The following is a 15,561-nucleotide window of genomic DNA, read 5'->3' on the forward strand; positions in this document are numbered from 1 at the left end:
GTGCATGTGTGAGAGAGAGTGGGACAATGAGAGAGACTGATAGATAAGAGTTCAAGGTCCCTCACCCTGGTGTACTTGTTGAAGTTCTTGAAGATCTCCCAGCCCCAGTCCTGGTACTTCCGGTCTTGGGTGAACCTGTACAGATAGAACAGGCTCTCCACCGTCTCCGGCCGCAAGAGATTGTGTCTATCGGCGAGCTGGACACAGTGAGAGAGAGAGACATGGCAAGCCATTACTACTGCACTGAACTACTGCAAGAACTGCACTGAGATGGTTTGCCATGGGTCTTCTTGGAAACAAGCCACCATAATGTGCATCCAGCACACTACTGAAGAAAAAGAACAGCTTGATAGTGCTAGGACAGAGAAGTGAATCTAGTTGATAGTACTGAGAGAGAGGGGAGTCTGGCCTTATATTGTAGGAATGAGAGTCTATTGTAGGAATGAGAGTCCAGTTCTGAAACAATATCACCCCCCCCCCCCCCCCCAATGAATTAACAACACTCCCGCCCTGTGATGTGACCCACCTTGACATCCACGTCACGGCCCTCCCCGGCCTGCATGTTGAAGTGCACAATTTCGGGGCTCAAGCCAGTCTCCATCTGCACGTACATCTGGTAGCAGGTCTCCATCAGCTGCTTGGCCAGCTCCATGTGGTCCCCGGGCAGCCCGTTGTGGGCGCCCAGTGCCAGCGTGCCTGGCAGGAAGCACACCAGGTGGTCCTGAGGGGGAGGGGGGCACGACAGTGAGTGGATGACTGGACGCCTAATATCCAAAACTAAGGTGTCACGACTGAGGACTCTCCTCACTCTTAAGCAACTCTCACACTTCCTTGTTGTTGCAAGTAGACTTATTAAGTAAACTTATTTTTCAGTTCAACAGCTGGAATCTGCAGTTCTCTGAGAGTATGGAATGTGTTGGGTATAGTATTGCGTTTTGGTAGGCAGGTAGAGGGGACGGACCATTTTTGGGCTGAAGTGCCCGTGGGACAGCTCCCCCACAAAGGTGAGTCCACTGGGAGAAGACTTCTTCAGCAGATTGTTCTTCACCCCCTCCATGGACTTCAGGTAGTCCTCCAGCAGCCTGAAGAAAACACACACACACACACACACACACACACACACACACACACACACAGTGAGTGAACAGAATGCTTACATGGGACATTCATTTCACATTTATGAAGAATAACTGAAACTCAGTCCCTCACACATTGTACAAAATGAGTGTCATGGGGATGGGGGCATATGCATAAGAAATGGGTGAACAACTACAAGACTACTGTTCATTGAGCTACACTTACAGTCCACAGTGCGTCCTGCAGCTTAGTGGTTAAGGTACATGACTGGGACCCGGAAGGTTGGTGGTTCGATCCCCGGTGTAGCTACAGTAAGATCCACACAGCTGTTGCGCCCTTGAGCAAGGCCCTTAACTCTGCATTGCTCCAGGGGGGATTGTCTCCTGCTTAGTCTAATCAACTGTACGTCGCTCTGGATAAAAGCGTCTGCCATTAATGTAATGTAATGTAGAGTTCCTTTTTTGTAATGCTGAACGTGGTAATAGTTTGAAAATAGTTGAATAGGCCAAACATAACTTAATCATTAAATGTATTCTTATCTTTACTAAAGGAGAAATCTGCATTAAAATGCTCCAAGGTAGTTTTATGATGACTTTGAAGTGCATTCTTGCAATTCCTTTGTGGTTTCTCAATCTACTTGAGGTCATCTAACCCTCATACAAATTTAAGAATGCATTGCTTTCCCTGCCCCCCTTCTGGGAATTGTAGGGAATTACATTTAGATAAGGCATATAACAGCATATCAAATTTTTGATTAATGGTTACACTCAAATCTATATCCAGTCAGTGCTCTTATAGCATTGAAGTGCTGCCCCCTAGTGGAACAAGGTGGGAAAACGGAATGACAAATCGCAGCCTGACACTTGGCATTAGTGCAGAGCCGTTAGACTAACTACATCCGAAACATACATCAGTCTCTGAATGCTGCAGTGCTAGTCTTTGGTGCATTCCAACACTTTTATGATTAATATTAAATCACATAAAAGTGATTGCATAAAGAGTCCAAACACCTTGTTTCCAACGCCTAAATTGGCAATTGACTATCGCAACCTATAAAAACCTTCAGACACGGCAGACCTTTGGTGCTTGTGCGTGACACCCCTGCTCTTCTCTACTGGCTCTGGTGCTCTCCTGAGAGGACTTTTGCTTTACTGAAGCGCGTTCACTCGTAAAACTTCAAGCCTTTTGTGCCACTACGATCCTGAAGAGGGCAGTGGAGTCATATCGTAGGGCATTAATAATTCAAGCCCCTTGCCTTGAGGGCAACCGTGGATGGAGTTAAACCGCCTCTGCCTGATGGGATGATTAATTTTTCAGAGCAAAGCTTGCCGACTTCCCGCTGGGGGACCCACTCAGTTTAATCTCTTGCTTGCAGATGATCAAAAGGCAGACAGTAAGCTAGATGTAAAAAGCACAATGGAAGGCACTGAACCAGTTCTGCTTTAGTTTTTTTATGGGGGGTCCTTTACAGTCATATTTGCCCTGCATTATCGGTGATGTCACTCGGTTTCTTATCTATATGGTTTTACTGCCGTTTGCTTCTCGCTCTGACTTCACAAGGGCAATATTCCAGGTGAAATTCAAGTAGCAGGTTGTTAACTAATTATCTTCTGTCCTAAGGCTACTGATGTCAGTTACTGGTTGCCATGGTCCTCAGCAAAGCTGAGAGGTGTACAAAAAAATGTATAATAATAATAATAATCACCAGAAGAAGAATTATGGCCATAATGAAGAATAACCCCCAAACACCAGTCTGACAGAAACACTATTCGGGAGGCAGGCATGGATAAATACAAACAAATCGTCACATATCGTGCAATACCCCTTGGACAACTTTTGATTGGAAGCAAATTAAATCAGAAGGAAGCACACTGGCAACACAATAAAGCAGCTTGTTTTCTCAGAACAATGGCCTGGCCAGTCCAGACTTTAACATCATTGAATGCGTTTGGGATTACTTGGGCCAAGAAGCAGAAAATGCAGCCAACGCCTAAGGCTAAACTTTGGAGGGGTTTACAGGAAACATGGAAAAATATGCCTGCAGATTTCTTTGAAAAACTCAAAGCAACTCTCCTGAAAAGAATGGAAGCTGTAATAAAGGCAAAGGGTGAACACACTAAATACTTAAAGTATATGCTATAGTACATAGTTGTGGAAGTGTAATTTTGTGTTAAATATGTTTGCTGACACTGAACAGCTTGCGCTTAATGACTGTTTTCACAGGAAAGTAAAAAGAGTAAAATCAAAGATGGAGGATGGAGAAGTGACTCACTCAGTCTCCTTCTTCCCTCCCTGGACCCACTGCTTCAGCAGGTACTCATAGTAGCTGTCGGCTCGCGCCCCCAGCGTATACACTCCCAGGTGGGTGAACTGGCCGCTGTTGGTGTTGATGAACATGGGCACCAGGCCGTCGTGTTTCCCATCCAGTTTGTGCACCAATCTCATCACTTCATCCACGGCATCCTGGGGGTGAAGCCAGAGGGACATGGTGAGGTTACAGAGGGATGGACAGTGCACTGTGGGAGTGTCTTGATTCAGACAGGGATCATAGTCCCTCATGGACAGCAACAGAGTCTAACGGTTGGTCTGCAACCATTTCAGACATAAAACCGTGAAGAGATTTGTTAAGTACTGGAGTGCCAGAAAAGCCAAGCACACCGTGTCTCGCCAGGAGCAGGTACGGGGACCTGTCTTGGAGGAACAGAGAATATCAACTTTCAATTCTTTGCAGGAACCTGAACCCTTTTGCTCTTATGGGAAGAACAATGGGCTCCTCTAATAGTATCAGAATAGTTGTTAGTACCTATGGTGTAGTTGCCCCCCCTTTCAATGACATTCTTCTTGATCTGACACTTGCATATCCTTCCGTCACTGCAAAGAGCAAAGTGGTGAAAAATATTACCACCGAGGGGCACTTGCATCAAATCATTTCGGGCCACTTGCAGTGGTGACCATGACGCGAGCAGTGAATATATGTTGCTCACATAAGCTCCATACTTGGCAAAGACCTTCCTTTTGAATTCTGTTAGTCAGACACGGCTTTTCCTGTGTTTTGGGAGGTCTAACCAGGGCTAAGAAGCTTACCTATATTAGAAACAATCCTTCAACCACACCTGACACAAGGAATTGATTACTTGCATCAGGTGAGTTTGAAGTGGAACATCAAATACCTGGATCTGGCTGGAGGTACCCAAGGGGAGTCTTGGGAACCACTGCTCTAGGACTAAGTGTGGTAAGACTGGCCCCTACGGGCCGAATACGGGCCCCTGGTTGGTGTGAGCCTCTGAGGGCTCACCCTATAGCGCGGGTCTTCAGTGAGGTGGCTCAGCTGACGGAACTCCAGCTGGATGCTGGTCACTTCTGCCACGGTGCTGTCCGACGTCCAGCGGGGGGAGTGGGCCGTGCCCTTCCCGATGTTCACGTCCGAGTACGGGATTTTGGAGGGCGTGTTGAAGGCGGGCATCAGTCTGGACCCTATATCTTTCTGTGGAGAGTGGGAAATAAGACAACACAAAGAGACCTTCTCAAAAACATGGGCTTCAAAAAAGACAATGCTCCTCCCATGGCAAGTGCAAGTGATCTAGTTCGAAGAGGATTAACGATTAATCTGATGAGAGATTCAAGAATGCCACCCTGCTGTATGACCATCAACCTCAGCCTGTGGGCAACTAGGGGGAGCTAGAGCAGCAGCAACCCGAGTAACCCTGGCTGACTGACCCACCATAACCCTGATGGGACAAAGCCAATTGTGTCCTGCCTTTCTGAACACCTTGTCAGCTAATGAATAAAAAGGTAATATCAATCATCGCAATGCATTGCCTTCGTCTTATCAGCACCCAGTGATATAAAAGATAACTGGTGATGTTTTCTCTGCAGAAGCATTTCAAACAGCCCCTGAAGTATGAATGTTTACTACCAAATCAGGTATAGTTCAAGAGGAAAATTATGAAAAGAAAGACAATACACCACATGGTGACAATAATTGGCATTGCATTCGATAAACATATGGAAACCAACGTCCAAACCTGAAGCGTCACAGGCCCAGCTACAGGCTTTCTAAGAAGGCAAGAGGAAAAGGCAGGGCAGGGCAGGGCCCCCTGACTCACAGCCTTGTCCAGGAACAGAGCATCCCCGGTCAGGTGGTAAGTGCTCAGGAGGCCTCCCAGGATGCGGATGGTGCTCTCGAACAGGTTGACGTCGATGTTCTTGGAGAAGGACAGCTCTGTGGCCACCCAAGCCCTGGCCTCACTGAACTCTGCCCAGAGTGAAGGGAAAAACACAGCTGTTGCTATGCTCTCTGAGCCTGTGCTGTAGGAGTGCTGTTACAGGCTTAACTTAGGGGTCAAGGTTCCGGTACCTTCCTTCAGGCCCATGATCCACATGGTGTCCAGAGCATCGATGAGGGTCAGTCCCAGGTTGAACCACTCTCCGTAAGACTTGGAAATGGGCTTCAGCTCATCATGACCCCAGGCAAACTGCTTGTAACCCTTCCAGGCGTGTCTGAAAGCCTCCTTCACTGCCTCCAGCCTTGTTGCCGAGTCAACTAATTATAGGTGTTGGCAAACAGACACACACACAAGCAAATGAGCTTCACTGTGCTGCAGTTCAACAAAGTTTTTTAGGAAATAAAACTAGCACATGGTTTTAGGTTGCAGAACACTCTTGGAGGCCCAACACTAATTAGTGTACTGTTAACTGAATGCTACATAAAGCATTAAAAATGCAACGCCAGCTCTGTGGTTATATAGCAGCCTGCCCTCCATATGGGTCCATTCATAGTCTGCCCGAAGCACACAGATGTGTGCGTTAAGGCCCAGACTACAGGAGACTCAGTCTGTAAGGCATTAGAGAAGGGGAAGGTATACCCACCAGGCTTTGGTGTGGCACCCTCTGCAGGATCCCCAGGCACTGCAACCTTCTCCTGCACAGACGGCTGAGGGTCAGTGGTCTGATCTGCCTCAATGATGGCCCCTCTCCAACTGACCACACACGCAAATGCATGCAAATACACACACACACGACAAAAAAAGAGAGAAAACGTGGTTAACTTTCACCTAATTATGACCTCAACATCAAGATCAAGTTGTAATGCATTCCTGTATGTTTCTTTGTATGAAAGCCAAGGTTTTACCCCGTTCCAGATGAGGATATAAACTAAGACCAGCACTGTACTCCTCACTCAAAGGAAATTTAGCTGGATAGCTAACTCTGGGACAGCCAAGTAGCTGTCCGCTGTCCCTGCTATAGATATGAATAGATAAATAAATAAATAAAGGAGGAACCCGACTACAAGTCTCACCTGACCAGTGGCTTCTCTCCGTCTCCCTGCTCTCTGCTTTTCACCACTGGCATCTCCTCCTCTACCTGCGAGTCTGACACATTCCCTCTCTTCTGTGCGCGGTTCTGTAAGACTGGGGGTCCACGCTTAGGGAATGGCTTCTTCTGCTCGGGGTGGAGAAATGGGGGAGAGGAGTCACAGGTGGAGATGGCTTCCTCCCAATGCTACAGTACATACTGTAGCTGTTATCTGGTGTTTGGGGTTTGGGGCACACTGACACTTAAATAGCCCACAAGCAATCAAAATGGGCGCCGATTCATTTCACTTTATTATTATTTAAGAGGGTTGGTCAACGGAGGGCTCAGCTCATTTACAGGCTACAGTGGACAGGCCATGCAAATTTTTGTAGTGTAGACCCTTTTCTGTGTGGAATTCTTTTCCAGGACACTGGGGTTACCTCCCCTGCTCTTGCTGGAATCTCTGCATTTGATTTAGAGAAGAGTGCCCCCCTTTGAAAACCCACCAGATTCCAGCAGAAAACTTCTCCAAATACAAGCCAAGCATTACCATATAAGCTTATGTACTTATAAGCTACAGAAAAGCAAGCAAACTTCAAAATGGAGATTTTCTCTAAATAAATCACTATAGAAAATGACAAGAAAATTTACAATTTAAAACATTTAACTGTAGGATTATAATGCTACTAAGGTGTCAGTATAAAGAAAACGTCTTTATAAAGATTGTCAGAATGAAATATTGTTCTAAACTGACACAGAAAGCCCCTTCAGCAGATGTGTGCCATCACATGACTGCACTGAATGCACACACACTGTTGCACTGACCACTGGAGGAGCTTCAGGCAGCACGGGTATGTTCTGTTTGGGGGGCTCAGGTATGACCCCTGGCACCACTCCTGGGATGACGGGCTTCAGGCCGTGGTCATGCTGCTTCTCCGGCTCCTCCTTGGCCCCTCCATCGACGAAGCCTGGAGACACACGGAGGTCACGTGACCCAACGGATCTGAAAATTGCAGTGAGCTCAACCCCGGAAAACGGTACCCTCACCCCCGCCCCCCCCCCACCCCAAAGCGCTGGGACATCCGTACCTCTCCAGCGTCCGGCCAGTCTGGGATACACCAGGACCAGACACATCACCAAGAGCGGCAGTGCCACCAGGACCAGACTGCGCTGCAACCGGGACAGCTGCTTCCATTTCTACAGTGAGACAGGAGGGAGGAAAGGTCTGTCCTTAGAGCGGTTACAGAGAGCAGAAAGGATCTGCTCTTAGAGCGGTTAGAGAGAGCAGAAAGGATCTGCTCTTAGAGCGGTTACAGAGAGCAGAAAGGATCTGCTCTTAGAGCGGTTACAGAGAGCAGAAAGGATCTGCTCTTAGAGCGGTTACAGAGAGCAGAAAGGATCTGCTCTTAGAGCGGTTACAGAGAGCAGAAAGGATCTGCTCTTAGAGCGGTTAGAGAGAGCAGAAAAGCAGAAAGGATCTGCTCTTAGAGCGGTTACAGAGGGCAGAAAGGATCTGCTCTTAGAGCGGTTAGAGAGAGCAGAAAGGATCTGCTCTTAGAGCGGTTACAGAGAGCAGAAAGGATCTGCTCTTAGAGCGGTTACAGAGAGCAGAAAGGATCTGCTCTTAGAGCGGTTAGAGAGAGCAGAAAGGATCTGCTCTTAGAGCGGTTAGAGAGAGCAGAAAGGATCTGCTCTTAGAACGGTTACAGAGAGCAGAAAGGATCTGCTCCTAGGGCGGTTAGAGAGCAGAAATGATCTGATCTTAGAGCGGTTACAGAGCGCAGAAAGGATCAGTATGCAGTGAACAGTAACCATATTCTAAATGGTTTCATCTAACAAGCTGTCTTTAAACATAAAGTAATCTAATTTCATTGTTTTAGCAAAAATCTAATGAATTACGAAGGTTTCTTAAACTAAATTTCAATGGAGTAATGGGTATTTTAATGTAAATAAATAAAATATAAAATATTTTTTATAATACTGGTTTAGTACAAATTTTTGGTCTCAATTTTCAACTAGACAATCATTTACACTTTCCTCTGTGCCACACAAATATAGGTAATTTCTCTTTCAAATATAGAGGCATCATGCTCGTGAATTCTCACCTACACCTTGCAAATTACTCCTTCTCTTTCTTCCTGAAAAAGCTTTTAAGAGAGACTTTGATTATAATTCCATCTACACAATTAAATGTCATTCTGTTTCCATGTACACGGCTTGCTTTTGATATTTTTCTGAAGTGGGAACTGATTCCTAATTCACCATTGGGCCATAGGGAACTTCCAAAGACCAGGCCTGGTCTAGAGATAAGAAAGTGAGAGAACAAGAAGAATTTGGCAATTTAATTGATAATTGATATATCTAATAATTACCAAATTAAATCAAGTAAATACATTTAAAATGTTGGCTAAGTGAGCCGTTTTAACTGTTGACACTGTTGCGTTCAGTATTTTAGCTCTTTGAGATTGTTCACTAAATGAAAAGCACGTAATAAATGTTCTATATTATTATTTATTTTTCGGAGTGCTGGACATTTAAACAAGGGTGTTGACGGTTAAAACTGCATGATTCAAGAATTGCTGTTTTAAATTAATCTTTTTAATTAATTCTTGCTTCCCTGAAAATTTGTATGTAAATCTGTCCGTCTGTTTGCATAGGTTTGTGTAAATATATATATATATATATATATATATATATGTGTATGAATGATATTGTCTTCATAAATAAATAAAGATATATATCTTACACATATATATATATATACACAAACCTATGCAAACAGACAGACAGATTTACAGATATATATAAAATCACCAGCTGTTTTTCTTCATTGTTGTTGTGCGTGTGGTGCAAATAAATAGAAGGTAGCAATAGGTAGTGAGGCCCTCATACACAGTCCCAGTTCTTTTTGCTAGTCAAGGTGGGCCGGGTACCCAGGTTATGATCGCAGATTGGCGGTGGTGGTGGGAGAACCTGGAGCTGCTAGCGCTTTCCATGTTATAGCCCTTAGCTCCAGCCTTGCACATTACTGGTCTATGTACGAGGGTACAACCGTGAGCAACTGTTCACATTGACATTGATACTGAACACTGGCACAGTTTAATCATGGCCTAATTTAAACTTCTCAACCAAAAAAATACATTCAGAATTTAATCAGATTCTGAGTGAGAGTACGATATTGAACTGTCAAATGCAGGCATGTTACCTCAAGCAATCGTGACACTTATCTGCCATGTAAACATATCAGGTATTGTAAGTTAGTTATTTTGAACATTGTACTTTAGTACACCCTTAATAAAAATTGAGAAAAAGGCTGAATATAATAAACAAAAAGGATAATGATCTATATTTCATGTTCAAACATACAGAAAAACTATATAGGTTTATTTCAATACATTTCCTTTTTTATGTTTCTTATGTTTCAATGTTTTTTTATTATTAATCTATTTTTTTCTGAAAACCACATGTGCCAAAATTATTGGCACCCCTAACAATTAATTCACTGGAAAAAACTGGCTGTCATCATTGCCACAGGTATTAAACCAGGGGTATGTTTTTGGGAAATACATTTTTTCTTTGAAATATACAAGACTTAACTTAATAGAATCATTAATAAAGTGCACTACTTTACACATGTTGGAAAATGAAGCTTATGTCAATAATTTTTTTTAAATTTATTTTTGTTTTTTGTTTAGGGTTCCCATGATTCTGGAGCCCACTGTATTCGACATTGACGTTCATGCATATGATGAACGTCAGCAGTGCTACCTGTGCATTCAGGTGTGTGCTTTCTGCAGACTACAGCTCGTGAGCCATCTGCTCCCTGGCTTTCCCCAGGCCTCGGGGAGAAGGCCTGCCCCACACCAGCAGTGGAATGACTCAGGAGGCCTGACTCTGCACAGCGAGCTAGATCAGCTCTGACAAGGTGCAGTGTCCTCCTTGCTGGCCGACTGTACTTAATAATGCATGCACAGTAATAGGACAAAAACAACAAAGTGCAAACAGTGGTGCTGACATAGGAGCTCTTCCTGTTTGTTTGCCTCCGCCAGAGAGAGAGAATAAACAGTTGGCTGTGATACAGGCTAGGAGATTTATTTTATTTATTTGTAAGGGACTATGTACAATATTAAACATAAAATGTGGCCATTTGATGTATTGTGCCAGATTTAGCTGCAGGTTACAGTTAATACATAGACTGTATAAGCTACACAATCCGCATTAACAATACAAATACAAATGAACAGCATGTCATGACACAAATAGGCAATAAGACACTTTTAATTTAATAAATTATACTTCTCAAAGTATGTTACAATGATGATATTGGGTGGGCTTTTTATCCAGATTTTTTAGAGCGTGTTTATAGTTTCATATAAGCCTGAAGTTCGAGTTGGATTTGATTGTGTTTACCATTTTCTTGATGCGTTTCTTAAAAGTAAGGTTAGTATCCAGGATAATTCCAAGATATTTGAATTTGGTGACTATTTTTTCCACTTGAATGAAAATGTCAGCACAAACTAGGTGTCTTTGATTTATAATAAAAAACATACCTGCAGTTTTGCTGGCATTTAGGCTAAGACATGACACCTGTGCCAAGGCCGTTCATTTAATATAGAGGCAGCTGGCAGATTTTAGCATGTACATCCACAGCGGTGTCATCAGCATACATTTGAACATTTATCCCATGACACTGGGGAAGGTAATCTACATAGAGGCTACATAACAAAGGGCCCAGGACTGATCCTTGTGGCACTCCCATAACACATTTGCCAGATGATGAAAGCACATTATTGATTTTCATACACTTCGTCCTATTTGATAAATATGAGATCATCAATTTCAGTGCACCAGGGGAAAAATGTTACTAACCGACAGCTTGGAGATCAAAACATTGTCTGTGTCAAACGCTTTATGTAAATCTAAAAACACAGCACCTACCACCCCACCTTTATCAAGCTTACATTTTATTTCCTCTAGGAGATAGCAGGTTGCAGTTTCAGTGGAATCGTTCACTCTGAAGCTGAACTGCGACATGGCTCAGGCAGTAAGAGCAGTTGTCTGGCAGTCGGAGGGTTGCCGGTTCGATCCCCCGCCCGGGCTGTGTCGAAGTGTCCCTGAGCAAGACACCTAACCCCCAAATGCTCCTGATGAGCTGGTCGGGGCCTTGCGTGGCAGCCAATCGCCGTCGGTGTGTGAGTGTGTGTATGAATGGGTGAATGGAGAAGCATCAATTGTACAGCGCTTTGGATAAAGGCGCTATATAAATGCCTGCCATTTGCCATTTAACTGAATATGGTGTAAAATAAAATTACAGTTAAGATGTTATTTGCCATTTAGAGTCCCTTAAATGTGTCATCAAGGTCCTTAAATATCAATTATGTTGAATCAGCCTTTCACATGCTGCAAGTGCAGGCCTCTGTTCTCTCCATTTAAAATACAGATACTGTTGCCTTGGACCTGTAGTTCACTGAAGCAGTGGTACCCCTGTATCAGCAAGTCTTTTTAAATTACAGCAAAACCAGGCTGCATCATCAGCTTTGAAAAAAATAAATAAAAAATAAATAAATAAAAGCTTCTCACCACCACCACCCCCAGCCCAAAAAACTGTGAAACTGAGAAAATGCTGTATCAGAGTTTTGAATACAAAAATCAGAAAATGGAACTGCATTGAAATATAGAAGATTTTCTCAGTGGCTGCCCCAATCATAGACATGCGCATGCCTTGGATTGGCGAGTCGGTGGATTAAATAAATCCCAACTGCGGGTTCAATTAGGAGATTCCAGGTACACTTGCCAGGTAAACTCTCTGGATTATGTAAATACCTAGTAATACCAAACAATTACAAACAAAAACATTTATTTTGAAAATAAAAAAGAGGAAGACTCACCCTCCAGCAGGACTGCCTGCGCCACTGCTTCCCGTTATTGTAGGTGCGGGGGTCCCGCTCAGGCAGGGTTAAAGACACAAAATCCTTTCTTGTGGGGGGGTACATTTCTCCAGCCGGCCTGCCAGGGAGGTCATAGACACAGTGCTGTGGGGGGGGGGGGGGGCAGAAGAGAGAGACAGAAAAGAGAGAACCAGTGGTCACATCTGATGGGTTACAAGTCACAGAGGACAGACTAATGTGGAGATGTGGATGAGGATGAGGACTGTGCACATTTTAGTTAGGAGCACACAGTATAGGGAAAAGCCTACTTATCAAGAACACTATCACTGCGTTTATATTAGCCTACCTATAAAACCAAGCAGGAGCTGTTGTTACTCCCACGGACTCAGATCGATTAAATAACTAGCATACGCAAAATGTTTTGTTTGCAGTAATGTCCGAAAAGCTAAACACATAGCCCTCGACTTCGAAATACAAATGACAGTTCCTCATCACACGGTCCGTTTTCGCACATATTGACATACGGGAAGCGGCTAACATTCAAACTTGACAGCTGCTTGAGGTCGTGTGGTTTTCACTGAACATTTTAAAGTATTAAGGCACATTTCAAAAGACCAAAGTAACCTCCATTATTTCCCTTTCAGCTACACCCATGATTCGCAATCCACCGCCTTATTTCCGGGCTTTAGGCACTGGCTAGGTTAGAATTTAAAAACGAGAAAAATCTATCAAAGAGATAGTATAGCTTTGGGGTATACTTATATTGGCGTCGATGGACGGTCGCTCAGCGTTCAATTCATGCATTCTTTATCTCAGCATAATTTCAGTAGCCATCTGATAACTAGGTAACTAAGTGGGTTACATTATGTACAACCGATGTACGATTGTGTCAGAAGATTACAGCTAGTGCTGAGAAAATCCAAGATGAACCAAAACACAGGCAATTGACATGAGCTAGGTAAATTAGGCAAGATAAATAATAGCAACAAGTGCAATTATTATTCCGTAATTTATCACGATCAAGTAAACAAGATTAGAAAGTGGGAGGCCAAGTAACTAGTATAACGCTCCACCAAACAAAACTAGCCTCGGGGCTGCCCCATACACCAACTGACTACCAGAAAAGAGCAGCTAAATTAACGTTGAAGAAAATCTAGCTAAACCTGTTGGGGAAAAAAGCGAAAAACTACGCGATTCCAAATCGTGCTTGGTCACAGTCAAACTTAGCAAGGCAGAATTTACAGTACTGTTTCCTGCTTTAACATTGCAAATGCAACAGGACCAACAACGGAGAAGCAATGTGTCAGTGCTCAACATCCTGGCTTGGCTGTCGAATTATCAAGAGTTAGAAGGCATAGATCATGTCAGTGTGTGCCTACATAAACACAAGACATCTGGTTAGTCACCAGACTAATGAATGCATCGTAACATAAAGCATGAATATCAAGCGTTTGCCATCCACAATTTGCTTGTGCATTACGATTTTAACGTCAGGTCTCTTCGATCTGGCCAGAGGTGGACTGAACCCACTAAATTTGTGACTGCAGACCGAGGCATCACAAGAGGCCTACCATGGATAACCAAGAAAACAGCTACCTTCCAGATTAAGCCATTACTCCAAAATGACATGCCACTGACAGCCTGTTCCAACATGTTAAGGAAAATGTTGGGAAAATGTCAGCCTGCTATATTCAAATTAAAGGCTAACGTTATCAAGCTAAATGCAAGTTAACGTTAACTGCAAGCGAACAATGCAAATTCTTCGTGTGAGCCAGCTACCATAAATTTAAATTATTCGTAGTGTTCACTAGCTAGTATAAATGGTTTACAAAGTTTGCTTCAATACCGTTATCTGCTCGGATGTTTCATGTAACTGTAATGTATCCCGCTAGTTTGAGGTTGATCTAGCGGACTAACGTTAGGTAGCTGCAGACCGACAGAACGCAAACTGTTAAGCAACAATGTCGCTAGACTAGCTATAGCCTATACCTCACTTTTCACGTTGGCTACTACAACCAGCTAGCGAACTAAATCTTGATCAGCTGCGTTTTGGAGTTTCTTACCTTGGATTACAGTCAGTCGAAAGAAAAAGAGGAAACAAATGTTATCATGTATTTGAAGTATGTAGCGAGATACAGTATCTTCTTTTTCGAGACTCCTCTTTTACGCCTGGAAAGTGCTGCCGTACTGCCACACCATCACTTGTGGAGGAACTCAGCTGTTTACGTGACAGTCGAGAAGCGCGAGTTCTTTCTGTGCCAATGAAAGCGCGGTCAGTGAGGATGCGTGCAGCATCCTAGTTCTGCTTAAAGTATAGATGAAGAAAAACGGCAGTTTTTGCTGCCAATTTATAGGCCTAATTTTTTGTATATTTCATTGTGCATTTGTAATGCCAGGGTTTCCTACAGTATAAAGTTATAACTTTAGGGATGAAGAATGCACCGACCACCTTCCTGCGACTGTTTAACCAGCTCTTCCCTGGATTGGAACACTGAGCTCTTTTCCCATTCATCTTCAGCAAATCTTACAATGAGCATAGCAAAGTCAGTTTGGTAAGACTACCGTCACCCATCTTGGCAATATTGTGGGTATAGGATAAACCTGTACGCAGTGCAGAGATTGAAGCTATCATTTTTCCCATTCCCAATTTGATCATTTTCCTGGAATGGTTGGTTTCTAAAAAGGATTTGTACAGGTTTTCTACTCTGTCTACTCCACTGATAAAACTCCACTGTGAGTTTTTAATCTTATATGTACTGTATGTGTGTTCTTTCTATTGGAGCAGAGCGCTGATTAATAAAGATTGGTGGCCCCTGTAGCAGGCCCTTTATCATGCCAGTGTAAAATGACAGTGTTGCTGCTTTCAGCTCTGATGTATGCCACTAGCTGCAATGCCTACTGTATCTCCCTTTGTAGTTTTTCCTTTTTCCCAACCACGTTTTTGCCTGTATTTTGATACAAATTGTTTTGGGACAGTTGAAATTGTACTTCCCTCTAGGGTCTTTCAGCGTACTTATCCCTGGTATGGGTATGCACTTTGCATTTTGTTGTACGTTGCTCTGGATAAGAGCGTCTGCCAAATGCCATTAATGTAATGTAATTAATGGGACAGGATGCACCTTTAAACTAGCCTAGGCCGGAAGCAAGTGTCATGGAAAACGCACCTCTTTTAAGCGAGTTAAGGAAGATCTTTCATTTTGGTAGATGTTTCCATATGATCTAACAGACCTTGCTCCCATGTTTGGTTTTGGCAATCTGGTTTTTGTTTTGAGAGTGGGTGCTTTGTTTAATACATTTATAT

At 43.5% G+C, this 15,561-nt stretch overlaps 1 protein-coding gene across 1 annotated transcript in view; it reads right to left on the reverse strand.

Moving 5' to 3' along the window:
- Positions 1–14,504, reverse strand: part of man1b1b (mannosidase, alpha, class 1B, member 1b) — a 17,937-nt gene extending 3,433 nt beyond the window's left edge. Inside the window, exons 1-13 of the mRNA XM_061259856.1 lie at positions 14,324–14,504; positions 12,261–12,404; positions 7,461–7,569; positions 7,198–7,340; positions 6,377–6,519; positions 5,947–6,056; positions 5,435–5,620; positions 5,184–5,332; positions 4,373–4,561; positions 3,350–3,540; positions 962–1,082; positions 527–721; positions 66–197 (exon numbers count right to left, since the gene is read on the reverse strand). Of these exons, the coding sequence (XP_061115840.1) occupies positions 66–197; positions 527–721; positions 962–1,082; positions 3,350–3,540; positions 4,373–4,561; positions 5,184–5,332; positions 5,435–5,620; positions 5,947–6,056; positions 6,377–6,519; positions 7,198–7,340; positions 7,461–7,569; positions 12,261–12,365 (1,773 nt within the window). The 5' untranslated portion in view covers positions 12,366–12,404; positions 14,324–14,504. The remainder of the gene's footprint in view (positions 1–65; positions 198–526; positions 722–961; positions 1,083–3,349; positions 3,541–4,372; positions 4,562–5,183; positions 5,333–5,434; positions 5,621–5,946; positions 6,057–6,376; positions 6,520–7,197; positions 7,341–7,460; positions 7,570–12,260; positions 12,405–14,323) is intronic.
- Positions 14,505–15,561: the final 1,057 nt, after the last annotated feature.

Source organism: Conger conger, chromosome 11 (assembly GCF_963514075.1).
Source record: "Conger conger chromosome 11, fConCon1.1, whole genome shotgun sequence".
NCBI classification, from domain to species: domain Eukaryota; kingdom Metazoa; phylum Chordata; class Actinopteri; order Anguilliformes; family Congridae; genus Conger; species Conger conger.